The sequence below is a fragment of the Hyperoodon ampullatus genome (genome assembly GCF_949752795.1).
Source record: "Hyperoodon ampullatus genome assembly, chromosome: 3".
NCBI lineage: Eukaryota > Metazoa > Chordata > Mammalia > Artiodactyla > Ziphiidae > Hyperoodon > Hyperoodon ampullatus.
Genome location: NC_136916.1, coordinates 137,192,471 through 137,220,424, shown reverse-complemented (window position 1 = coordinate 137,220,424; position 27,954 = coordinate 137,192,471). Strand labels below are relative to the sequence as shown.

Here is a 27,954-nt window from a genome sequence, read left to right as displayed (position 1 = left end):
GGTACATTTTGACTTATCACTTTGAGTTAATTTTTGTATATGGTACAAGGTATGGTTTGGTGTTTGGTGTCCAGTTGTTCAAGCACCATTTGTGGAAAAACACTATCTTGGTGCATTGATTTGCCTCTGCATCTTTGTCAGTCAATTAACCATATATTTCTATTTCTAGACTCTATTCTTTTCCATTAATAATATTACATTAATTTTATAGTAAGTCTTGAAATCAGATGGCATAGGCCTTGTAACTTCTTCTCTTTTGAAATTGTTTTGGCTATTCTAATTTCTTTTCCCAAATAAATTTTAGAAATAGCTTGTTGATTTCTTTCCACAAACACACCCCTCCCCCCCCAAAAAAAAACCTTGCAAATTTGATTGGGTTTTACATTGAATCTATAAATCAGTTTAAGGAGAACTGATGACAATACTGAGTCTTCTGATGAGTTTACTTAGTTCATTTTCTCACCAACATTTTATAATTTTCAACACAAAATCTTATACAAATTTAAATTTGTATCTAAGTATTCCTGTTTTTGATGTCATTTTAAGTGGTACATAATCCTCATTTTATAGACGAGGGAATAAGTAACTTGCCCAAAGTGACACAATTATTAAGTGACAAAGCCAGTATGAAATCTACGTTAGCTTATAAACCACTGTCCTGGTTTTAATTATGTTGCTGGTTTTCTTATTCTGAAATTGTGGTTACAATGGTGACAGAGAGGAAGCCCTAACTTTAACAAGAAAAATCCCATTATCATGATGGTATAAAAGAATTGATTCCCCCAAAGTTTATATATTTCCTGAGCTTAGGTTTTCCAGATCTGTTCAAATCATAAACCACGCTTGTCTTAATTTAGAAGCCTCTGATCAATACAGTAGTGAACCAGTGTTTTTAAATATATTGAATATCTTGCCCTGTAGTTAACTAGTATGAGTTATTTTAGTTTTAAAAATACATACCTTTAGCATTTGATTACATACTGTGTGCTCACCAGTAGAGATACAAAGATGATTTCTTGAACAACTCCCATGGGAGGGTGGGGGAGGAGGAATACATTTATATTATTATAGTAAATTTTACTGTAGTAAACACTGTAATAGATATACACATGGTCAGTGGTGGAACAAAAGCTTCTACTTGGTTGGGGCCAAAGAGTAGGCTGCACTCTTATTTCATATTTCGGAGTTCCTTTAAAAAAAAATAGTTTGAAAACTATTAAGTGGGAAACGTGTGAAGAGCTTTGAGAGGGAGAAATCTGTCAATCATTTCAGAAGGCTTGCTTTTGCAGGTGGTGGGAGTCCTTCAGAAAGACCGTTAAGAGATAGCCTACACACAGTAAATACAATATGGATGTGGTAGAGCGCAGGAAAGTAAAAGGTTCAGCCTAGGTTTCATTTCCAAGGTGAGGAACAGCATTAGAATTGTTTTACATTAAGACTTCATTTTTTTCATTTGTGGATTTCTTCTGATTTCTTAGTAGCATTTTGATAATTTTTTAATGAGAAATACTAATTTGTAATCTTAATTTGCTTTTCAAATCGTAATTTGAAGAGTATTTTAAGGTTTCAATCGGTTAAACATATTGAGGACCTACAACTTTATTTTTCTCATTTATTTTTCAGGTTCCTTTGAGAATGATAGTAATGAAAGCAAAGGGATAGTCTTATCAGATAAGTGCATTTTTATCTGAATGTATTCGGTTTTTTCCATAAGATGGCTTTAGTAGCACTTAGTTGTCTTTAACTTCATTCGAAACAATTTTGTTAGAGATTGTATCGTGACAGCTGTTGTATCGTGTACATTTTTTTAAAAAGCATCAAAATTGGTGAATTTTTGTGTAGCCATTTTAATATTGAAGATGGAAGGAAAAAAAGCAACAGCATATTATGCTTTATTATTTCAAGAAAGGTAAAATCACAACTGGGAAGGCAAAAAAAGATTTGTGCAGTGTATGGAAAAGGTGCTGTGACTGAACGTGTCAAAAGTGGTTTGCAAAGTTTTGTGGTAGAGATTTCTGGCTGGACGATGTTCCATGGTCTGGGAGACCAGTTCAAGTTGATGGCAATCAAATCGAGATGTAAATTTCAGAACAATCAACGTTAAACCACGCAGGAGATAAGCCCACACTCAAAATCTCCAAATCAGGTGTTGAAAATCATTTGCACCAGCTTGGTTATGTTAATCGCTTTGATGTTTGGGTTCCACGTTAAGCGAAAGAAACCTTCTTGACCATATTTCTGCACTGCAATTCTCTACTTACGTAACGAAAACATTCCGTTTTTAAAAACAAATTGTGATGGGCAATGAAAATTGGATACTGTACAATAATGTGGAATAGAAGAGATGTTACGGAAGAACCCGAACGAACTTTTTTGGCCAACCCAATATTATTTGTAATCTCTAAACCAAAACTTTATTCTTTAAAACGTTTGTAATTTTCTTTCCTAGGTACCAGTATCGAGGTTTACAGTAATAAGGTATTCAGTCTTTGCTGAAAATAAATTTGTTGTCTTGTCAAAGTAAAATGTGCCGGCCATTTTTTTCCCCCAGAGGCTAATCATGCCTCAGTGGTGCAGTTACGAAGTGCCCCTACAGTTGAACCTAGATTATTTATTAATCCTTTGTATAGTATTTATGAAAATCAATTGCTTTTCTTTTCTAATAGCTGAGAAGCTTAGTTTTATATTTATCTGATAAATGTTTTTGAGGTGGCTTAGCTGCTCAGATTTAAGTTTCTTTAGAACCATTGTCTGTTCTTTTAAAGAGGATTATTAGCTATTCCAATGTGAATTTAAGAACAGAGGTACACACAGTACAATGAAAATAGAAGATTCATGTGCCATTCATACTTTGGAAGTTGGAAAAGTATAGAATGGTCAGATTGGCTTAGGGATACTCAGCTTATTATCCATCCAGCTTAAGTTGTTTAGGTGTCTGCCCAAGGCCACTGGTGTCATTCTGAGTTAAATATATGAGTTGTAAGATGTAGCAGGTAATTTTACATAAAGGCAGCCATGGTAATGAGATACTGGTCTGGAGTTGTTTGTATAGTAGTTAAGTATTCTGGTATAATGATTTGCTGTTTAAACTATACAGATGCTCAAAGTCCGGCAACACCCTGCTGCTAAACTCAGTGACCTCAGGAAAGCATGACAGTTGAAGGGAGTGATACTGGCATGAGGCCAATAAAGGGTGTGTGTATACCTGGCATGCTTGGCCTGAGTTCAGACTGTTTCTTCCAATACTCATTTTTCCACTCAGTATCAGTTCTGTTTCCACATGTATTCTAATTTATTTTTAAGCATAAAATGTGGGTATTTTTATTTCAACTTTACAGATGAAGAAATTCTTTAAGTGACAGGATAGGGACTTTGTGAATCCTTAAATCCACTCCTCAAAGTAAAAAAAAAAAAAAATTCTAAAGGTTAAGTGTCTGATGACCAACAATCATCTCACTAAATACAAAACTGGGCAGTGGCATCAATTGCCTACAAAGTTGTTAGGTACTTTTTGCACAACAGCCCAGCAGGATATGATCTTTAGGTTATAGATGAGTGAAGAAATGGAGTTTTGAATTAATCTGATTCCAACGCATCTGTCTGCAGTATTTTAACTAAGGAATTTTACAACAGGCATAAAGCAACATCCTAATGCTGAATAAATATGTGCTCAGCTACCCCCACCAATTTTGTCAAGCAGATATTAACCAAACTTCAGTCCTTACAAGACAAAAATTTAATGAAAGTTGGTCAGTGGGTATGTATTAATCCAAAGGGCTAAACAGTTATTAAATAGAAGTAAATGAAGTAAATGTTACATGTTATCATCATCTGACTCGTCTTCTTCCTTCAAAGATTCCTGTTAAAGAGAAAAGTGTTTAAACTCAATTTTTAGCATTGCTATAACAGCCTGAATCTAATTATTAAGCACTTGTCATTAAAATTCTTTGTAAGTGAAAATGAACACTGGTTTAGAATAAGACATTCAAGTAAAGAAACGGGTAACTAAGTACATCTTGCTGTAACAATCAATGACTATATTCTTGATAGGATACACACAGTATGAAAGCATTAAATGTCCTGAAAAAACTTTGCCATTTTCACAAGCACACAAAAAAATTTTTTGGAACCAGGGCAACTTTATCCCCATTGAGGATAACCTAGAAAGTTTTCATCCTTTAGTTCAGCTCAACTCTTAAGGGTTATTTAATAGAATTCAACGTATCTCCGTATCTTCAGCTAGAATCGTTTTCATGCTGTGGCTTACCTTGGCATATTTCTCTGCCTCTTCCCTTATATCTTTTGGAACAATTTCATGTCTTCCGTTAGTTACTGTAAATTAAGCCATATATTTAAATGAATTAAAAACGAGGACTGTAATTGTGATTTGCAAATACCATATAATCTAGCCAATCTACAAGTGTAATACCAGATTCTTTGAACTCATCTTTGTGTGTTTTCCCTACATAATATATTAAATCTGCCCAAATTTAGCTCTTATAATAAAGAATACATTATGCTAAGATTTATCCTGATGCTGTTAAGTCCTGAGCATTCATTCACAGCATGGTTAGATTTTAAAAGCTGTCCTTGAAGCCCTACAGTTGCCATACTAGAAAGAAAAATGGTGATTTCCCAGTAATTCTTTTTTAAAATATGCAATGGGGCTTCCCTGGTGTCGCAGTGGTTGAGATTCCGCCTGCCGATGCAGGGGACACGGGTTCGTGCCCCGGTCCGGGAGGATCCCGCATGTCGCGGAGGGGCTGGGCCCGTGAGCCATGGCCGCTGAGCCTGCGCGTCCGGAGCCTGTGCTCCGCAACGGGAGAGGCCACAACAGTGAGAGGCCCGCGTACCGCCAAAAAAAAAAAAAAAAAAAAAAAAGTATGCAATGGATGTTTCAAAAAAAGTAAACGAACTACTCACAACTTTAGTCAATTATTAAGCAGAGCTTTTCCTTCAAAAAGAGAGTACCTCCTAAATTTGTTCTGGCTCTGTTTGTATTAGAAGGGCATCCAGTGGTCAGAACACATTGTGGCCAATATTGCAGTTTAATGTGTGCCTATTTCATGACCCAGCAATTCCACTCTTAACATATATTTCTAAAATGCTACTACATATGTGTACCACAATAGATGTACAAGATGTCCACAGCTGCACTGTTCATTTTACAGTAAACAAACACTGGAAAGTGCCTAACGGTGTAACAATAGAAGATGAGATGAATAAAGTGTTATTTTCAGACAACAGAACACTGTACAGCAAGCCAAATGAACAAAAATACTACTGTACGTAACAACACAACTGATTTACACAAATATAATTTTGTGAAAAGAAATGAACAAAAGAATCCATAATGTCTAATTCCATTTATATAAAATTCAACAACAGGCCAAGAACTATGGTGTTAGAATTCAGGATAGTGGTTACCTCTGGGGAGAAGCCTAAGGGGTGATCTGGGGGGCTGGTCTACTTGTTGACCAAAGCAGTATTTACATGAATGTATCCATGTTGTGACAGTTATCAATTCATTTGTTATTTGTATACTCTTATATGTGTATACACCATTACTAATTTTTTTTGAAAATAAGGCACCCAGTAGTACATTAGGTTTGGTACAGATGACTCTGAGAGCAAATAAATGTAGAAAAATAACTTACTTTCACCAACCCAGCTGAGCTCTAGTTCAAAGGCTTTATCCTTAACTTCATCATGTACTATGTAAATTCTAGAACAGAAAGAGGATGTTAACATTCATTTGGTCATCTACATACATAGTTCATGCGCCCAGCTCAGCAAATTAGAACAGTCATCCCTGATATACGTATCTATAAAATGATACACACACATTATATACAGTCTATTATGAAAATTACACTAGGACTGATTTAAAAAATTAAACACTCACTACAAAGGATTCAATATACCTTACACCTTTACAACCCAAGTTGTTTATTTTGATACATTCTTTAGAGACATACCTGAAGGATACCTCCTAAGGAACATATTCAAATGGGAAAAGGCCAACATTCCCTGTGTGCCATTTAAGTATATATTTGTTTCTATTCATTAACTGATTTTTTAAAAAAACTAATTCATTAGTTTACAATTAGTGGTCTCTTCGTTCTGCACCTTCTTGGCAGGAATATTTTTAAACCCCTTAAGGTATGTCCCTTAACCTGGCCTTCAAACAGTACATGACAAATTGCTGCCAACAAGGAGGCACTGTCACACAACATATTAAGGTAGAAGTAAAAACTAAGAGCAAAACTTTCTTATTTTATACTTTCCACCATCTTACACAACAAAGTAACAAAAGTAATTTGGAGAGTATCCCTAAAGCCTTGCTTTGAGAAAGCACCTTCAAATTGCTAGAACTAAGTAAAAGAAGCATAGTGCTCCATTTTATTAAAAGATAAAGGGATGGCTTTCCTACACGGAACAAAGTAGAGTCTAGTGTTATATCTAAACATAAAAGGTGTGGGAAGAACTGATTTCCAGAAGACTTCTCAGTGAAGGAAATTGAGTTACCATGTTAAATTGCTGTGCAATTCAATAAGGATTATTCACTTTTTAACTAGTTCTATTATATGTTAGTTGCCAGTGTCCCCTAGGTTGTTATTAACTGAAAGTCATAGAATGGAATGGATTCTGCTGCTTCACAACTGGAAAGGGGGGAAGGGTCTCATGGTAAAGGGGGGTGGGGGGTGGGAAGTGAGGGTAGCAGGAGTGGTGGACCATTAGTACAAAATTATAAAACACTTGTGATTTTAATACTTTGCTACAACCATCAGTATAGAGATTAAGGGTACCATTCAAATAGTATATTTATTATCATATAATAGAGCCCTCCAAGACTTTTTTTTCCTTGCATGTGTTATTAGATGTAAAACCTGAGACACGTGCCCAAAATGCTGACTAGACCATGTTCATGTAGTTCTAATGTGGAATAGTTAGAATTCTCTGTGAATTCTCTGGAATATTACATTTATTACTTTTAACTCTGAAAAGTTGGCTGCAACACCAGCATTTTATTAGATTTTTTGAAATACCAAATGCCTGCATTCTTTGATGTAAAAAAAATCATGGACTTTGAAGCATGTTCACTGAGCTTTTTTACTGGCTTTGTTGTTGCTTACTATTACTGTAATATGAACTACTTCAGGCTTTCTTCAGCGATTTCTAGATGTTTTGAAACATGGCTCTTATCTTGTTACAACTTTAGCTGTAGACCTTAAAGTTGTAAGCTAAGGTTAATATTATTGGGACTTCTGAGATTTAAGAAGTCGGGAGCTATCAAATGAAGTCCCTAGAGGTTCACTATATTCTCCTATTCTTGAATTCTGTCACCTGAACAGGAGTATATTTTGTCAAAAGCTATTTTTCCCCATCCTATTCATTGTCTCTTGAAATATGGATATTCTCCTTAATGAGCCTTCTGAGAATGTTGGATTCACCTTCTAAAACTTATGCAACAAGTTATTTCCAAACAAAACGGCCTCTTACGATTAATGTATAAGGTAAGGTCAAGTGAAATATTTCTGTCAATGCTAAGGAAAATTTCAACTTACATTTTTGCAACTTCTTTAACAACATCACAGCAGGTCATTTCTTTCATCTACAGAAAATAAAATATATATTCATTATGTTATGATTCAAAGAAGAGTGCTTTCCACTTGTGTAACTTTTCAGATTCTTTCTACAACTTTTATCAGTAACCCCATGCTCTTGAGATAGATTCTCATATAAAACCAAGGAAAATAACCTGAAATACAAAAAGACCAGAATCAAAAACCTGAAATACAAAAAGACCAGAACCAAAGTTTTTATTCACAGTGTAATGTTTTTTAATGATCATGCCAAAACATACTCTGGACAACCCTTGGGCACCACTAATTTTGGGAAAAATATTAAAGTTTATAGAAATCTAGATTCCTTTATGAATTTATTCACAGGCAGCCCCGACATTTAAAACATTAGCAAAGAAATGTTTTTTCTTTTCTTCTTTATAGCCAATTCAGGATAATAAAATGCAAACAAACCATGAATACCTTCTATATTCTAGAGGGGGATGAAGGAGTGAAATAAATTGTCCCTCATGAAACTGTTCAAGACAAAAATGCAAAATGTCAGGGAAAGCTTTGAAGAACCAAGATCTGAGTGGAGTCTTAGAACATAGTTGGATTTGATTTGATTTTGAGGAAGATAAATGAACTGCACAAAGCAAAAGTGAACATTTGGAAATCAGGGTAGAAAAACAGCCCTTAAATGCCCAGCAGAAAAGTCTGCTGTACTATAGGTACTGGAAGTAACCAATGCAAAAGTTTTTTTAGGTATATGTGTTTCTGAACACAATTGACAAAATCAAACAAAAAAAGAGCAAACTGGTGTTCATATTCTGGATATGTGGAGGAGGATGGAAAATGGCGAAAAATAATGAATAGTCATACAGCAGTCCAGACTTGAGGTGATTCAATTACTGTATATCTAGGCTTATTATTTATTTTTGGTATTTTTTTATATTTAGAAATCTTGATGCCCCAGCTCATACAAATAGGTAAAATATTGGAAAATAACAACTGTTCACTCAATCTAGATGGAGATTTTTGTTGTACAGTATCTTTTCTGATGATTAATTTTTTTCATGTTAAAACTGGGAGCGAAGAAAAGGAAAATACCAATATTCATACTTTTGCCCTTACAAGTTAAGTTCTATATTTAGTATATTAATTGTAACATACAAAGGCAAACAAACTTGAAAAGATACATCTTAAATGTCAAAAATATTTTTACATATGTTGGTAAAGTTTATTTCATAAAATTATATTCTTGGTAAAACAGAACACAAGCAGAAAAGCAGACCAGAGTAATCCAGGGTTGGCAAACTCTTTTTGTAAAGAGCCAAGTAGTAAATATTTTAGTAGACTTATTGGGATATGGTCTTTGGTCCCCTTCACCAACTAAACTCCACTGTTGTACTAGAGCAAAAGCCAGAGACTGAATATGGCTGGGTTTCAATAAAACTTTAAAAAGCAATGCAACTAGAGATTATACAAAGTGAAGTTAAGTCAGAGAAAGACAACCATATGACATCACTTATATGCAATCTAAAATATGACACAAATGAACTTACCTGTGAAACAAAAACAGACTCAGACACAGAGAACAGAGCTGTGGTTACCAAGGGGAAGGGGACTGGGGTAGGGATGGAGTGGGAGGTTGGGGTTGGCAGATGTAACTATTATATACAGAGTGGATAAACAAGGTTCTGCTGTACAGCACAAGGAACTATATTCAATATCCTATGATAAACCATAATAGAAAAGAATATAAAAAAAGAATGTATGTATTTGTATAACTGAATCACTTTGCTGTACAGCAGAAATTAGCACAACATTGTAAATAAACTATACTTCACTTTAAAAAACAAAAAATGCAGGCAGTGGGCCAGTTTGCTAACCTCTGATTTAGAGCATATGTTTTCATCATTAAGTGTACATGTTCCTCAATAGAAGTAATCGTTCTCAATTCTTAGGTACGATTTGTTAGTATTCCCATTCCTTGCTAGGATTTAACCACAGAGGACAAAAGGATAATCGTACTAAACACTCTAGTTTCAAATTTCCATGTAATACTAAGGAGAGATGAAAGCCAAAGAGAAGAGAGTAGAAGACAGGAACTTAGCACAAACCAGGGAGTATATAATGGAAAAGAACACTGGTCTAAGAGTTACTAGGTCTGTGAATTGTTCATAAGCAATATTCTATGACTCTAGCCAGTGTGTTTAACCCAGGGCTGGACTTGGACTAAGTGATCTCTAAAGTCCTTTTGTCAATTTTATCAGTACTAAAATACCAAACATAAATTAGGCTTTTATAGGTCTAGAACTTGGCATTAAATTCCAAGCACTAAAAAAATGTTTTCTAGGACCTAGCCTTAAATAAGCTGAATAAGTTAATTAGTTGAGCAAGGCTCCAGTACAGCATTAATATTTAAATGTATATAAAATTTTTTCTCACTGTAATTTACCAAAATGTTGATGAATCATACGCCTGTCTTTTTTTTTTTTTCTTTTTGCAGTATGCGGGCCTCTCACTGCTGTGGCCTCTCCCGTTGCGGAGCACAGGCTCCGGACGCGCAGGCTCAGCGGCCATGGCTCACGGGCCCAGCCGCTCCACTGCACGTGGGATCTTCCCGGACCTGAGCACGAACCCGCATCCCCTGCATCGGCAGGCGGACTCTCAACCACTGCCCCACCAGGGAAGCCCCCATACACCTGTCTTTTAGGGAAGTTTCTGATAAACAATGAAGAGTTGGTGGGTACTGTTTCAATATTAAGTTGATCATTTATGGCTAAAAGGAAAGCCAGCAAATTTTTAAGAAACTTTTTTCACACTAACAGATGATGGGTTCCCATGCCCTATTTAGCTAGGAACAAAAAGGAAAGAGAAGCAAAGGAGCACAGACTCTTAATGTGTAAGACTTCCACAGACAAAAGCTGTTCTCCAGATGGAAGAAATGATACAGTAAGAGCAAAGTTCTCAGCCTAAGGGTCACAGGGCTCCATGAATGGGCTTCAAGGATTTTGTGACATTATATGAAGATTTGTTTGTATTTTCTTTGGATTAAGCAGCCACCAAAATCATAAAGGGATCCATGACCCAACTCTACAGGTAATATGCTACCAGCTTTCCTACTCAGCCACCTAGCTAGCAGCTTCAGAAAGCTCTACTCAAAATGGCAAACGACACTTGGAGTAAAAGGTTTAGTTTGTGGTGATAAAACTTCACGACGTGAGGATAATGCTATAGCAAAATTTCAAGCAGTAAATATGTATGTATTACCTGAAGCTTTTCGATTTCTGTCTTTGCAGCTTGTCTGGCTTTGCCAATGGCACAGCCCCAATAACCCTATTTAAAAAGAACATACACGAAAAATACATACGTATTATTAAATTAATATACTATCATAAGTCATTAATGACTACTGTTTTTATTTAAAGGTTAATGAAAGGTTGTTAAATGACATTCAAAAGCACATCTGGAGAAATATAGTCAAGAGACATTTTAATGACCACCAAGGGACTCAAAAAAATTAAAATATCTAACTTAAATCTAGAATAATCTGTATTATTTTCAAGAAGTATATCCAAAGAAAAACAAATTACGTCATTATATGTATACACTTCATGAACTAGAAGCATTTCTGAGGACAGGAATAGAAAAAATTTTAGCATTCTGACAATGGAAATGAAGTTATTTGAGAGAAAGAAATAATTCCTAAGAGTTAAATAAGCCTTTTTAAAATATATACATATGAATTATGTGTGTGTGTGTGTGTATATACTTTTTTTTTTTTTTTTTTTTTTTGCCACACCAGCACGACTTGTGGGGTTTTAGTTTCCCAACCAGGGACTGAACCTGGGGCCTCAGCAGTGAGAGCACGGAGTCCTAACCACTGGACAGCCAGGGAATCCCCTAATTTATACTGTAAAGGTTTTTTTTACTTGTGTAACCAGTGTATAATGACAAAACATAAAGAGCCTTCATTTTTTTTAATGAGTATAATAAAAACCATAAAAATCTCAGAAGACACTTAAGAAAAGGTAATTAGAGAAAGGTCCAAGAAATCCCACTTGAAATCCTTTTTAAAAAGGGAATTGGGGAATTCCCTGGTGGTGCAGTGGTTAGGACACAGGCTTTCACTGCCATGGACCTGGGTTAGATCCCCGGGTGGGAAACTAAGATCCCACAAGCCGTGTGGCACAGCCAAAAAAACCCCAACAAAAACAAAACTTCAAAAGGGACGGCATTGGGCTTCCCTGGTGGCGCAGTGGTTGAGAGTCCGCCTGCCGATGTAGGGGACACAGGTTCGTGCCCCAGTCCGGGAAGATCCCACATGCCGCGGAGCGGCTGGGCCCGTGAGCCATGGCCGCTGAGCCTGCGAGTCCGGAGCCTGTGCTCCTCAATGGGAGAGGCCACAACAGTGAGAGGCCCGCGTACCGCAAAAAAAAAAAAGAAAAGGGACAGCATTACATTCATTTTTAAGATACTGCTAATATTGTAGTAATAAAGGAAATAGCACATATTCAATATTTTATGTTCACTATGCAGTTTCTATAATAGCATATTTAAAGCCACAAATCTGGGACTTCCCTGATGGTCCAGTGGTTAAGACTCCACACTCCCAATGCAGGGGGCGATCCCTGCTGGGTGAACTAAGATCCTGCATGTGGCATGGCTCGGCCAGAAAACAAACCAAAAAAAGCCACAGATCTTTGCTCTGCCTCATATCCATAGGTTATTGTCATTAATGTTAAAACAAGAAAAAATGTTACCTTCCTTGAATGAATATTAAAGAAACCTCACATAATCCAAATACATGATTTAAGTGCTAAAGAGAGACCATTAAACCAGAAATAGAATTTCAGATGATTCAAAACTACTCACATATGAAACACCCGATGGGTCAATCATGTAGAGTTGTGCACCATCATTCACACCGTAAGACCCTAACATGAAACTACATAAAAGTAAATTAGTAATTTTAAACCATGGTTCTTAATACCAGAAAAGTATCAAAAAGTACAGTGATAGGGCTTCTCTGGTGGCACAGTGGTTAAGAATCCGCCTGCCAATGCAGGGGACCCAGGTTCAAGCCCTGGTCTGGGAAGATCCCACATGCTGCGGAGCAACTAAGCAACTAAGCCCATGCACCACAACTACTGAGCCTGCACTCTAGAGCCTGCAAGCCACAACTACTTAAGCCCAGGCACCTAGAGCCCGTGCTCTGCAACAAGAGAAGCCACTGCAATAAGAAGCCTGCGAACCGCAACGCAGAGCAGCCCCCGCTCGCCGTAACTACAGAAAGCCCGCACGCAGCAACAAAGACCCAATGCAGCCAAAAATAAATTTATAAAAAATAAATAAAATTTAAAAAATAAAGTACTGTGATAAAAATGCAATTGTACTTTCTAAGACAAACATTTACTAATATCCATATAACTCATAGTAAGCACTTTGATAGTGTGGTTTGGATAAAAACTAGTATATACTTGAAAACTTCTCAAAATTCATGTGCCTTTGTTTAGTATTAAACTTTCTGATGAAACTTTCCTGAGAGGATAGCAGTGGAGAGAAAGGAGTACTGATAGATGGACAAGTAATAAGGGGGCCCAACAGCTAAAGGAATAAACATGAAAAAGCCAAGGGGACAAAATTCCTGATGTGAATACATTGAAACTACCTAAAACTCTTGTTCCACCCTTCATTCTTTTCTGGCTATTCCCCGGTATTCCTCCATTTATTTTCCTGCAATAAAAATTGCAGGAAAATTGGTTCAATGCATTTTTTTATGCTCAGCAAATTAAAATTAGGGTATTAAAAATCATATGAATTACTGATTTTTTGAAATTACAAGTAGAAAAGAAACCAGCCTTATCATTTCATGTGCAGAATATTGTAACAGCCACATCCCATTTAAGAACATCTGACCTATTGCTTAAAGTATATCAGATGGAAACTAATGAGAAAACTGAAGTGTCAGTATAATTGGCTACTAAATAGTAACAACATGGAATATATTTAAAATCAGTTTGCCATTTCCTGAAAATGTTTAGGTTTAGTTCCAGAGAATTTTTCCCCCAGTTTTATTGGGAAATAATTGACATACATCGCTATATAAATGTAAGGTGCACAGCATGATGGTCTGATTTACATACACTGTGAAATGATTAGCACAACAGGTTTAGTTAACATGCATCATCTCATACAGATACAATTAAAAGAAAAATAACTGCCTCCTTTTGTTGAGAACTCTAAGGGATCTACTATATTAAAAATTTTCCTTTTTATCACACATCAGTGTTAACTATAGTCATCATGTTGTACATTATATCCCTAGTACTTACTTATCTTAAACTTTAAAAGTTTATATACCTTTTGGGACTTAACCTGGTGGGGCACTGGTTGGGAATCCGCCTGCCAATGCAGGGGACATGGGTTTGAGTGCTGGTCCTGGAAGATCCCACATGCCACAGAGCAGCAACTAAGCCCGTGCACCACAACTACTGAGCCTGTACTCTAGAGCCTGTGAGCCACAACTACTGAAGCCCACATGCCTAGAGCCCGTGCTCCACAACAAAGACAAGCCACCGCAATGAGAAGCCCGTGCACTGCAACGAAGAGTAGCCCCCTCTCGCTGCAACTAGAGAAAGCCCGTGCACAGCAACGAAGACCCAATGCAGCCAAAAATAAGTTTATTTTTAAAAAAGTTTATATACCTTTTGACCACCTTCCTCCAGAGAATTATAATTAGATTAAAATATTACTATGAGTTCTCTGTTCTATCCTGTCCAAATCTGCATAGTCTTTCATTTTTCAGTTTTTATTTTTATGTACATCATTTTATTTAATCACTGCCCTAATACTTCTTGATGATACTTCATTTTTTAAGGGTATAAAAGGCTAATTAGATTCTGAGAAAACAAATACCTACAGTACAGATATCACTGAATATCTCAATAAATTTCATACCTGCAGCCAAAAGGTCTAACAGCACTGTAGAGTGTATAGGCATGTACATACATGGCCACTCTGTCTGCAAGATGCTGTGGGGAAAAACAGAAGAGCTTATTAATACTCTTCTCTTTCTGTTCCAAAGGCTCTTCAACATGTTATCAGCTTACTTTTAGTGGAATGTTATATCCAAAGTTAGATCTAAAGTTGGAAGCCTCTTCTCTCGCAATGTCTGCTAAAGAACGAGCATCTGCCAACAAACCTGCTACTGCCTGAAAGAAAAAAAAGTACCAATTCAGTAGATAACATTCCTATCACAAATCAAGGAAAGGATGTAATTATTACAGGCTTACTTGATATTTTTAACAAGTATCACCATTAGAATAAATCTGTTTGGCTTAAAGGTCTTTCTTTACAAGGCATTCTGGCATTTTGATGCTTGAGTACGGGATTACAATTTGGAAATTTCCCAAGTGTGACTACGTTGTTTTGTCCATTGATCACATTCAGAAAAACCTCCATGTCTCCCCATTCGCCACTTCATTATAAAGAACAAAACAACAACAGAGAAGAATATAACCATTCGTTTTGGTTAGAACTGATCCTTTATTTAAAGCCATTCTGTGTTCAAAAAGTTATTAAAAGTTTTCATCTAAAAGGCACGACCTCAAATTCCTTTTTCAGCTTACTAATAAATTGTAATGCCAAACCAAAACATGACAAACCACAAATCCGGTGGCTTAGAACTGCAATTACCAAACCACGTGCTGAGACATCCCAGGGCACTATAGTGAACTCAGAGTTGTGGGGCATTTTAAGTTTGGGGGAAACATATGTTGAAGTAGTTAACGGTTTCAACATTAGATCATTCTACATTCCTTTTACTGCCATCCGCTCGTTGAAAAGCTGGGTTGCCGTGATATAAAATAAGTACTGTGCAAAAAACAATGTGGCACAGGAAACGGGGTGGAGGTGGGGGGCGGCATCTAATCCAATTCCAAAGTTTAAGAAGTTGTGCAGTACACATTAGTTAACTGTGACTGTTTAAAAATTAAAATATTTTTCTTTTGCTGTATGTGGTGAGTTTGTTTTTGTTTTGTTTTTACAGCTACTAAGTTTTAAGGACACAACCACTTAGTTGTTTAGACCTACATATATAATAAACAGAACCACTGGGTATTTCTTTTGGTCTAGGGAAGCTATGAAAACAGAAAAAACTACTGAAACACTTATGGGTACTGGGAACCAGTGGCACAGAAGATTTGCAAAATTTAAAAATAAGTACTATCAAAATTTTTAATAGCCGTTTTTTCTACTGCTACCTAGTAGTAGTAATAATGAGGAAAATCCTTAACATATTATTGATCATTCATTACATGCTGATAAGCATTTTACATAATTATACATGAAGGTAGGTACTATTACCACCATAGTTTTGCAGGTTAGAAAACTCTTGCTTAGAATAACATCCACAAGGATACCCAGGTAGTAATTTTCACCATTTAAACAATCTTCCATTGCTTTGGATAAAACCCACTGTAAAGTCTAAAAATTTATCAAATCACTTGGAGACAGAACATTAATCCTTCATTTTTTCCAACCCCGTTCAATGCCTAATGTTTTGCCAATTTCCAGCTATAAGGAATGCCATCAATTTCCTGGCTTTAAATAACAAATGGGATAAATGTGAAAATTCTAGGATGATAAAATTCTTTCCATCACTAAAGTGCTTATAAGCATATATGATTTTTTTCCAAAATATACCTATCTAAAGTTTTTTTAAGTGAAAGAAAGCAGGATTCACTACCTCATACCAGCTAGGTTACAATCTGGCAAGTTTCAAGAAAACACACCAGTTTCACTGGCAATAATAAATTTGTTCAGGAGAGAAAACAAGTTCAAAAAAATATCTGAAGAAGAAAAAAAAAAATTTATCTGTAGCTTTATAGTTTACTGGCTATATTTTGCTAGTCCTTTTTGTGTTTGTAACACATCTCATTTATAAATAACAAAGCTACTGGTATTTCAGCAGAATGAGTGGGTCCTATAGGATCTCACCCTGCAGAATGGTCTCTAGAGTAACACATAGACCATGCAGACCCAAGTGTGAATCCCAGCATATTTCTTTACCACCTGTGAGTCTTTTTCTCATCTGTAAAAATGGGATTAATATTACTTGCACTGGGTTGTCAGGACTAAATGAGATAATTTATGTAAAGAACTAGCATAGTACCTAGCACACAGGTGTTCTCTTTTCTTGACTTTTCAGTAAGCAAAGTTAAAAATCATTTCTTTTCTTTTTTTTTGGATTGTTGCTCTTACTGAAGAAAGTCTGACATCTATATAGGATGACTTCAGTATATACCAGTAATGTATCTATGTCTTGGCCTGCAACTGTGCAAAGCAGTCACTCAAGATACCAGCTGCATGAAATAAATACAGTGATGCTTATGAAGCTACTAGAAAGCATGTGTTCACTTTTCCCTTCATCAGACATCCTTTCCTGATGCTCCACCTTACTATAAAGGTCTTCTCTTTCTGATAACATCTTCAGTGTAACAGTGATCCCCAGAAAGGATACAAAAAGCCAAAGATTCATTGCCTCTCAAGCATGTACCTTCATTGATCTATGCTACCAAGATTTCTTTTTAACCCATACTTCTCACCCCCTCCCCCCTCCCCTCCTTTTCTTAAGGCAACTTGGTTTTTCATATCTATCTCCAATCAGGTTATACAATAAGAATGCTACCTTCCTTTTAGACAGTGAGCTGTTCACAAACCAGTAACTTTCTGATTACTTCTACAGCTGCTCTCTGCTGTTTCTGCCTCAATGCTAAAGTATTAAATGGGTTCTTAACAATCACATTTTCATATATTCCAATTAGTTACTTCACAAGAAACTGGACAAGGCAAAAAGGAACATTTTTAAATGTAACCTTACCATTCCGACATGCCGATCAACATTAAAAAGTCGTTTGTTAGAACCTTCTTCATAAAGTTTAGAAAGGACTAATTTTTCTACCCCAAAGACAACGCCATCTTTACATCTGATTCCAATAGCTGTACTGAAACAAGCAGAAGAAAATCAATTTTTTTAACTGAAAATAAAAGAAACTTTGTAAACCCAAGTTTAAAAAAAAAAACCGGCAAATTTGTTTCTTAAAGCATATCAAGTCTTTAAAATAAATACATTTGAAAACTAGAAAGGGCAAACAGTCTAAAATGTGATGAATTAGATCCATATAGATAATCATGTGACCAAAAAAATCTCATATCATGACATGGAAAGATTAATTCGTAAGTGAAAAAAGATGCCAACAAAATATGTACCAAATGGCACAGTGTCTAGCATATATTAGCCATCTTACAACAAATGCCGACTAAAGTCATGTGCATTAAAAATGGTATTTAAGGGCTTCCCTGGTGGCGCAGTGGCTAAGAATCCGCCTGCCAATGCAGGGGACAGGGGTCCGAGTCCTGGGCGGGGAAGATCCCACATGCCGCGGAACAGCTAAGCCTGTGCGCCACAACTACTGAGCCTGCGCTCTAGAGCTCGCAAGCCACAACTACTGAGCCCGCGTGCCACAACTACTGAAGCCCATGCGCCTAGAGCCGTGCTCCACAACAAATAGAAGCCACGGCAATGAGAAGCCCGCGCACCGCAACAAAGAGGAGCCCCTGCTGACCACACTAGAGAAAGCCTGCATGCAGCAACGAAAACCCAATGCAGCCAAAAAAATTAATTTATTATTTTTTAAAAAATGGTACATTATATGCATACAAAAGACAGGCTACAAACAAACTAAAAAGTTACCAGTGACTATTCTCGGTGGAAAGATTATAATTCTTTTTCTTTCTTTTGCTTTCTCTGCAATAACCATGTGTTGCTTACAATAAGTGTAAAAGAATAAACATTTTGTACAACTGTTTAAAACAAAGTAGATAAAAAAATAATCTGAAGTAAAATGTGGAGAAATTATACATTGCCATTTCAAGATGAAAATACATGAATTACTTTCATCTTCTAATTCTTTTAACAAAGAGAAACAACGAGAAAAATGAGCTGAGCCACATGCACAAATATGTAAAGAATTGCAGACACTCCTTCCCCCACACTTCAGGTATCTTTTCAAGTTTAAACTCCTTGGCCCAGCTTTCAGCACTCCCCAAGAATCTGCAAAGCCCATCTAGCGAATTCAGTTTCTTGTTATAGAGGTCCTGTGCTCTACCAAATTCAACCTCACTGTCACCCCTCAAACACCTTAATGTTCATTTTTGCTTTTCTGTCTTTATTGCGGTTATCCTGGGTACCAGAATACACTTCCTCCTCACCACTGCCCATTTAAATAAATTTCCACAAACTTTTGCAAAGTCACTTGAATAGCCTCAGGTAGCCGTTCCCAATTATTCCAACTCATCATCTTCCTCACCTTTCAGAATCTAAAACATTCTTTTTTCTAAACTAAAAGTTCTAAAAGTGTGGTTTGTGAGGTCAAAATTATTTTCATAAAAATACAAAGACGGGACCTTCCTGGCGGTCCAGTGGTTAAGATTCCATGCTTCCACTGCAGGGGGCACAGGTTCGATCCCTAGTTGGGGAAGTAAAAGATCCTACATGCCACGGCCAAAAAATTAAAAAAAAAAAAATACCAAGATATCATTTGCCTTTTTCCACTGTGTGCATGTTTGCACCAATGGTATAGAAGCACTGGTGGGTAAAACCGCTGGCACTTTAACACAAATAAGGCAGTAACAGCAAATGGTAGCAGTAAACTACTAATCATTGTATTCTTCATTGCTACGCTCTCACAGTTTAAAAAAAGCCATTTTTAGTTAAGAATGTCCTTGATAAAGCAGTAATTAATTTTATTGGGTATCAATCCTTGAGTACCTGTCTTTTTATTATCCTAACAAAATGCAAGGTAGTCAAAGTACTTCTGCTGTACATCAAAATACAATGGTTGCCCAAAGGAAAAAGCACTGATAAAACTGTTTTGAGTTGTGAAGTTTTTCATGGAACATCTGTTTTTATCATCAAAGAATAATAACTATGGTTATTTCCACTTAGGTATGTGGCAGACTTTTTTCTAAAATGAACGAAGTGAGCCTGTTGCTTCAAGATAAACAAATGACAAAATTTTCTTGCCAGTGATAAAATTTGAGTTTTCAAGCATAAATTGGAATTTTAGAAAACATTCACCACTGTGAGTTTGCCTGCTTCCCAAAACTTTAATAAACAGATTGGAGGTGATAGTAAAAAGTGTGATGTTTCTGGGCTTCCCTGGTGGCACAGTGGTTGGCAGTCTCCCTGCCGATGCCGGGGACACGGGTCCGTGTCCCGGTCCGGGAGGATCCCATGTGCCGCGGAGCGGCTGGGCCCGTGGGCCATGGCCGCTGGGCCTGTGCGTCCAGAGCCTGTGCTCCGCAGCAGGAGAGGCCACAACAGTGAGAGGCCCGCGTACCGCAAAAAAAAAAAAAAAAAAAGTGTGATGTTTCTGATAGTTTATAATGAAATATGTCTAATTTGGAAGCTCTGTTATAACTCAGTGAACCAATATTTTCCAAATGACCAACTCACAATGTCGACGGGTAAAACATGCCAAGTGTAAGAGAGCCCAACAGATTTTAATGTAAAAGTAGAAAAAGTTAATTGTTATGTTTTCTGACTCCACACTGCAACTAATCTTTAAGAAACTAACATTTGTCCAGTTTTGGTATAGTATCAAAAAACAACATGAAGCCTGATTTGTTTCACAAGCCCCAACAAAAGTAACAACATATTGAAGCAGAAGGAGATATGAGACTCTCTTTTATAAAGATTCAATTAATTATTGAGATTTACAAAAATGTAAAACAATGCCACTCTTCTCACTACATTTTTTTCTATGTTTTGGAAAAGTAATTTGCATTAAAAATGTTATTAATGGGCTTCCCTGGTGGCACAGTGGTTGAGAATCTGCCTGCTAATGCAGGGGACACGGGTTCGAGCCCTGGTCTGGGAGGATCCCACATGCTGCGGAGCAACTAGGCCCGTGAGCCACAACTACTGAGCCTGCGCGTCTGGAGCCTGTGCTCCGCAACAAGAGAGGACACGATAGTGAGTGGCCCCCGCTTGCCACAACTAGAGAAAGCCCTTGCACAGAAATGAAGACCCAACACAGCAAAAATAAATTAATAAATTAATAAACTCCTACCCCCAACATCTTCTAAAAAAAGTTATTAATGTTACTCAAATATTTTAATAAATGTTAATTAAATTATTTGTTAACATGCAATTGCGTTTATTACTGTTACTTAAATGAATTTATAAGTATTTTTAATTTTTCAGTTTCAATTTCTAATATGGTAAATATTGATGAACCAATAACCTGCATAAATAAATGCTCTTTGGGGTGATGTTAAATATTGATAGAACCGGGCTTCCCTGGTGGCGCAGTGGTTGAGAGTCCGCCTGCCGATGCAGGGGACACGGGTTCGTGCCCCGGTCCGGGAGGATCCCACATGCCGCGGAGCGGCTGGGTCCGTGCGCCAAGGCCGCTGAGCCTGCGCATCCGGAGCCTGTGCTCCGCAACGGGAGAGGCCACAGCAGTGAGAAGCCCGCGTACCACAGAAAAAAAAAAAAAAAAAAAAAAAATATTGATAGAACCTACAGCCTACATAATTAAATGTTCTTCAAGGTCCTCAGTGATTTTTTTTTCCAAGTATAAAGGGGTCCTAAGGCCAAAATTTTGTGTACATTTTTGTTCCAAACAATCCAGCCTTTCAGTTATGTTGCACAATCTTCCTTTCATATCTTGTCTCCTCAATGAGGCTAAAGGGAAAGATTATAATTTTACCCCTTTTTTCCTTTTGCATATTACCTGCTAGGAGCATACTTTTATAAAATAGTTTTGATCATGATATATATTTTTTAATAAAATGTTTTTAAGTATTCACTTATACGTCAATTATTTGTTTTGGTAGTTCCTATGCTTAACGTAACAGGTACTCAAAAGTATTTGCCTTCTAAATTCCCAAGACTGAATTTCTATCTCCAGGACTTCCCTGGCAGTCCAGTGGTTAAGACTCCACGCTTCCATTGTAGGGGGCACGGGTTTGATCCCTGGTTGGAGAACTAAAATCTGACATGCTGTACAGGCACGGCCAAAAAATAATAAAATAAATTAAAATTTTTTTAAAAAAGAATTTATCTCTTTTTAATGCAGGAATATAATCATATCAAATTATTTGGTTAAATGTTTTCTAACTATCAGTTTATATGCCAGACTCGTAAGAAAATTCATATATAATTTTTCTATTTTCTGCTTTCTGTGCCCACAAAACAAACATTTTCAAATTTCATTCTTATGGTAAGGTATGTGAAGTAGTTAGGTTAGATGTCCACATCCCAATTTTACAGACAGAAAAGTAACATTCAGAGGACTGAATAGTGGAAACCTATATAATATTACTATTAGGCAGCAGCTAGGAGAAAAATTCACATCTTCTGATCCTCATCCAGTATTCCATCATACCAAGTTACACAGATCCCTTTAAAAGAGGAACTTTCCTAGTAATTTTTCTTTATGCAGAAAAAAATACATTCATTTTTAAAAATTATATTTCTTCAAGTTTGCTTAAATGTAACTGTTTTAAACCATATTTAGAAATACTTTATAGAAAACAAACTGCTAAGATACACAGACCCTCACAGGCTAGTCTCAATTTTCTGGGTTACAGATGACTTCAAAATGTATCTCCAGTTTTTCTCTTAGTCAAGACATCTCCCACCAGTTTTTTACACCAATGAAAATGCAAGAATGAAAAGGAGGAAGAGAAAAACAATGACTTCCTCAAGTCTTTCTCCAGCTCCTTGGCCTGTGAGCCTACCTTCTTTTACCAACAGGAAAAAAAATGTGTCAACTTCTTTTTTTCTTTTTTTTTTTTTTTAGGTCTTTAATCCATTTTGAGTTTATTTTTCTGTCTGGTGTGAAAAAATGTTTTAGTTTCACTCTTTTACATGTAGCTGTCCAGTTTTCCCAGTACACTTATTTGCTTTCATTTTTTTTTAATTTTTAACTTTTTTTATTATCAACTTTTTTCTTGAATTTGACTCTCTTCTGAACTCTTTCAGGCCTTGTACACAACGACAAATACAGTGCAGCCTAAAATTCTTAACAGCCTTACTTCTATTATATTATCAGATACTGACAGTTTGTAAGTAACAATCTCTATAAAACATTTAAACACAGAATCTACTAGCTTCATTAACAAATCCTGTAAGAAGACTTAAAATATATTTTTGCTCAAAAACCTTAAAATACTATTTCATAAACCATTAGAAATCCACATACCTTCTTTCTACCACCCAGAAAATGGAACAAAAAATGAACATTTATTTATTCAGTAACTACTGAGGGCTACGTGCTAGCACATGCAAAGACCAGTTACAGTCTCTACCCTCATGAAACTTCCATAATCAAATATCGAAGATACTAGTAGAAAGTGAAAAAACTACATCTACATGTGGATTTTTCTAAAATTCTGGAAACATTTCCCTACTACACAGGTTTTCTTTATAATGAAAACACCAAGCTCAAACACCAACACCATTTGTTTAGTAGGCCTAAAAAAATTTTTTTTGAGAGATCTGAATGAGGCGTCATGAACAAAATTTCTTTTAAGTCCTTTATTTCATTCCAAAGCTGCTTTAGACTCAAAAATACACTTATTATTTATATATATATATATAACTGAATCACTGAGCTGTACACTTGAAACTAACACAACATTGTAAACTAACTATGCCTCAATAAAAAAAATTAAAGGGGCTTGCCTGGTGGCTCAGTGGTTAAGAATCTGCCTGCCAATGCAGGGGATACGGGTTCGAGCCCTGGCGTGGGAAGATCCCACATGCCGCGGAGCAACTAAGCAACTCAGCCCATGCACCACAACTACTGAGCCCGTGAGCAACAGCTACTGAAGCCCCTGTGCCACAACTACTGAAGCCTGCACGCCTAGAGCCTGTGCTCCGCAACAAGAGAAGCCACCGCAATGAGAAGCCCAGGCACCGCAATGAAGAGTAGCCCCCGCTCGCCACAACTAGAGAAAGCCTGTGCGCAGCAACAGAGACCCAACGCAGCCATAAATAAATAAATAAACAAACTCTATTAAAAAAAATTAAAAATGAAACCAGTTTGTGCAGACTATGTTCAATTAGAAATGATTTTTTTAAAATGATCATATATGAGACACAGATGTAGAGAACAAACATACGGACACCAAGGGGGGAAAGCGGCAGGGGGTGGTGCTGGTGGTGGGATGAATTGGGAGATTGGGATTGACATGTATACACTGTTGTGTATAAAATGGATGACTAATAAGAACCTGCTGTATTAAAAAAAAATTAAATTAAAAAAATAAAAAAATGATCATATAAGTATAACTGATTGCAAAAATTCTTCAATATAAGACTCAGAGAATTTGTCAATAAGCCAGTAATTCTACTAAGATGTTATAGTGGTGGCAAGGAATCATTTTAGTGAATTACTCTAAACAAAAAAAGACAGAGTGAAGGAAATAAGTCCAACAGGAAAATATCTTAGTGATCCTACACCTTTTGGAGTATGGCAGCAGAAGAGAAAAATAAAAAACATCCCTGCTGAGAGGATCATGTGACCAACTGCACAGGACATTTAAAACACAAGTAAATAAAAGATGAGACAATAAAGTCACAATCCTAATGGCCACGGAAAACAATGATAGGTATCAGGAATTTGAAAAAGGAAAAAAGGTGTAGCAAAGATGTTGACGAATTTGGTTTTGTACACTTCATTTGAGACTTGGCAGAATGTCTAAGTGGATAATTCTGGAGTCAACTGGAAATATACGCACATGGAAAGATGTGGCCTAAAGAGAGATCTGAAAATGACTAATAAATTGAGATTATTTTAGGGCATATATTATTCTGTGCCAAAGTAACATAACAAACCCTAATTACCAAAAATATAGAAAAGAAGACATTTAATACCTGGTTAAAACATGCTAATTTCAAGTAAAACAATGTTTCTTACCTACTATTTTCCACAGCCTTCATAGCATACTCAACTTGAAAAACTCTTCCATCGGGAGAGAATGTAGAGGCTGACAGGTCATACTAGGAGGAAAAGGCAATAATAAGCTTAAAATGATGTATCTTTGGCAGTAATAACCTTACACTTTTTTTTTTCCTAAATGGCTTACACATCAGAAATGTGTGTTAAATCTCAACAAAGATTTTTCTTTAAAGAGAAAGGGGAAGCATGTCAGAGCAGCAACAGAAGCTAAGACAAAGTTATACACTTTAGATTTCTGCTACAAAAGCAATGGATACAAGTCCTGCATCAAGTCAGAACTTTTCCCACACAGGACATGGCTCATTTCTGAAAAAACTGCTATGGTAAAAACAGCATTGGAGCATTTTAATTCATAGCTGTGGCACTAAGAAACTGAGGGACCTTGGGGCTTCCCTGGTGGTGCAGTGGTTGAGAGTCCGCCTGCCAATGCAGGGGACGCGGGTTCGTGCCCCGGTCTGGGAAGATCCCACATGCCGCAGAGCGGCTGGGCCCATGAGCCATGGCCGCTGAGCCTGCGCGTCCGGAGCCTGTGCTCCGCAACGGGAGAGGCCACAATAATGAGAGGCCCGCGTACCGCAAAAAAAAAAAGAAAAAAGAAACTAAGGGACCTTGGACACATCATTTAGCATTCAGACATTTAATAAGCATCTATTATATGTTAGTCACTATAAGGAAATACAAAGACTACTCATTCTAGAAGTCCTTCATCTTCAAAAATCAGACCACAAACAAATCTAGGAGCTGAAGATACAGCAGTAAATCAGAAAAGGTACTATGATGAAAATAAGACAGGGTGAAGTGATAGGCTCAGGGACTACCACAGACTACCTGATCAAGTAAGGCATTGCTGGGGCAATTACATTTAGTTATTTAGGCTAAGCTAGAATTAATAACAAGTAATTAGTCATTTAGGATATGGAGGAGGAGCGTCCTGGTATTTGGCATAAAAGACCTTAGGGTAGAAATAAGCTGAGCACAATAAGAAAAAGAAATAAGGCCACTGTATCTTGAGCACCATAAGTGGTAAACAGAAGAGTAAACTATATCAGAGGCATATAAGGGCCAAACTATGTTAAGTCTTTTAGGCTGGAGTAGGAAGTTTACATTTCTATTCTAAATCCAACAGAAAGTCATTGGAGTTTGTGGGGGGAAAGGGGGAGAGGTTGTGTCTAATTTTTTTAAAACGTTGTTCATCTGGAAAATTAATTAGAGAGGGAACAAGGGTGGAAGCAGAGATTAATTATTCCAAAGGTAGTGTCTTAGACTAGAGAAAAAGAGATGGAAGGTGTTATCGTTGGAGGGTCCAATCAAAAAAACCTTGCTAATGGATTGGCTCTAGGAGTAGAGTAAAAAAGAAATTAGGGGCTTCCCTGGTGGCGCAGCGGTTGAGAGTCCGCCTGCCGATGCAGGGGACACGGGTTCGTGCCCCGGTCCGGGAGGATCCCACATGCCGCGGAGCGGCTGGGCCCGTGAGCCATGGCCACTGAGCCTGCGCGTCCGGAGCCTGTGCTCCGCAACGGGAGAGGCCGCAACAGTGAGAGGCCCACGTACCGCAAAAAAAAAGAAAAAGAAAAAGAAATTAAAAGTGCATCATAGGTTATTTTTCATTTGCGCAACTAGAACTCGCCCATTCACTGAAATGAAAATTGCAGGAGATGCAAAATGGCAAGGGAAAAAGAAAACCCAGAGATCTACTTTGGACATGTCATTTGAAATGGCTATTAATCAAGTGGAGAGAAATGTCAAGAAGACAGGTCTTCATATCCGGAGTTCTTGGGACAAGTAAAGACAGGAGATAAGTCTTCAACAGTGGTGCTTCCTGGTCTCAGTTTGTTGATTTGTTAAATGAAGATCCTTAACTCTACCACTGTAATACCGAAATATCTCACCTGGTTATATTATCAAATATTTTTAAAGGGTTTGTAGAACCCTTTAGAACACTATTAATCTAGGGTAATATTAATGTAGTTGCAAAGTCAATTTGCTACAACAGGCATTACTGAGCATCAACTAATCCAAAAACGGTATGACAATCTTAGCATCTCATAACCGAATGGATTAAACCATTCCAAGTATAAGTTGCGTATTATCAAACTCGGAAAACCAGTATTTGGGCCTAATGGTGAGTATAAAAAGTCTTGTGCACAGTAGGAGTATAAAATGAACTGAGAACCCATTATTCAATGCCTCTAGTGGAAACCACCAATAAATATTTCTAAACAAAAACTGTATTTTCTACATGGAGAAATACATAAAAGGAGTATGCAGAAGATTGCATATATGCAGTACGTTTGACAAAGGAAAGTAATAGGCCGAAAAAGTTAACAAATCCAACTCCAAATTCCTGAACTGTCTCTTCAAAGTCAGAAGCGGTTAAGTCCGTAGCTAACCATTTAAACGCTTAACGGTATGGACACCTCATAGTGCTGTTAAGTAATTTGTACAGGAAAAGCCGAGACAAAGGAAAAATGAAAAGGATTCTTCCGATTCCGCTTTTTAGACTATTTTTCTTATCAGTTCTGAGAAGGCTCCAGGGACTCATACAGAGCGGTCCATCACTACACTCGAAGGAAAGACAGAGAATCCCCGTGAGGCAGCAGCACCCCAGGAACTGCAAAGGGGTTCCTTGGAAAGCGGCGTCTCAGCCCTTGGACTCTCAAGCCGCCTTGCCTCAGTGGTTCTCAAGAGGCTGTCGCCCAAACCCTTCACTCACACACAATTTCAGGCCCCACGAGTTTCCACTTTCGGTTTCCCTAAGCGACCAAAGAAAAGTGACTCAGCAACCCAAAGCGGTTCCAAATCTAACTGCTGCGCGGCAAGCCCGCCACACCTGAGTTGAGAAGCTTCAAGCCACGGTCACTGCAGACGCGCGCGGGCCTAGCAATCAGAGTCGGAAAGACCGCCGGTCCACCACGCAACTGGAAGCGGCCCACCTGCCTCCAGGAAGTACCAGCGCACCCCGAGTCAGCGCACCCCTCGCAGTCCGTCCGCGTTCCCTTCCCACGCTAATCCTTATGCTAGACCATCACGCCGAGAGACAACGAACTCACCCCGGTGCCGATTGAGCTCATCGCGCTAAAACCCACTGGAAAGCCTAGTTCTTCAGGGTCTAAAGCGATCCCCTTACACTGCAGCACGCAGACTAGTAACAGGCTCTCTCATTGGCTGTTCTTTCCACCAACAGCCTTCTCTGTGGCTCGTTCCTGGGGCCTTAGCCCAGGAACAGAGGATTGTGGGAAAAGGAAGGGGATGTGCGTGTGGGGCAACGCGCATGTGCAGAAGCAAAAGTGGGGTTAGGATCCTGCTTCTTACTTCTGACAGTCAGGTTTTGGTGTTGAGGGTCGTTG

The 27,954-nt window shown here is 37.5% G+C and overlaps 1 protein-coding gene across 1 annotated transcript; it reads right to left on the bottom strand.

Moving 5' to 3' along the window:
* Positions 1-3,718: 3,718 nt before the first annotated feature.
* On the bottom strand, positions 3,719-27,751 carry PSMA3 (proteasome 20S subunit alpha 3). The gene is made up of 11 exons (XM_079701240.1): positions 27,658-27,751; positions 24,566-24,648; positions 17,455-17,578; positions 14,684-14,785; positions 14,532-14,605; positions 12,447-12,519; positions 10,842-10,907; positions 7,569-7,615; positions 5,658-5,725; positions 4,268-4,332; positions 3,719-3,859 (listed from the first exon to the last, which is right to left on the bottom strand). The coding sequence occupies exons 1-11, from the start codon at positions 27,676-27,678 to the stop codon at positions 3,815-3,817; spliced, it is 768 nt and encodes a 255-aa protein (XP_079557366.1). The 5' UTR covers positions 27,679-27,751; the 3' UTR covers positions 3,719-3,814.
* Positions 27,752-27,954: the final 203 nt, after the last annotated feature.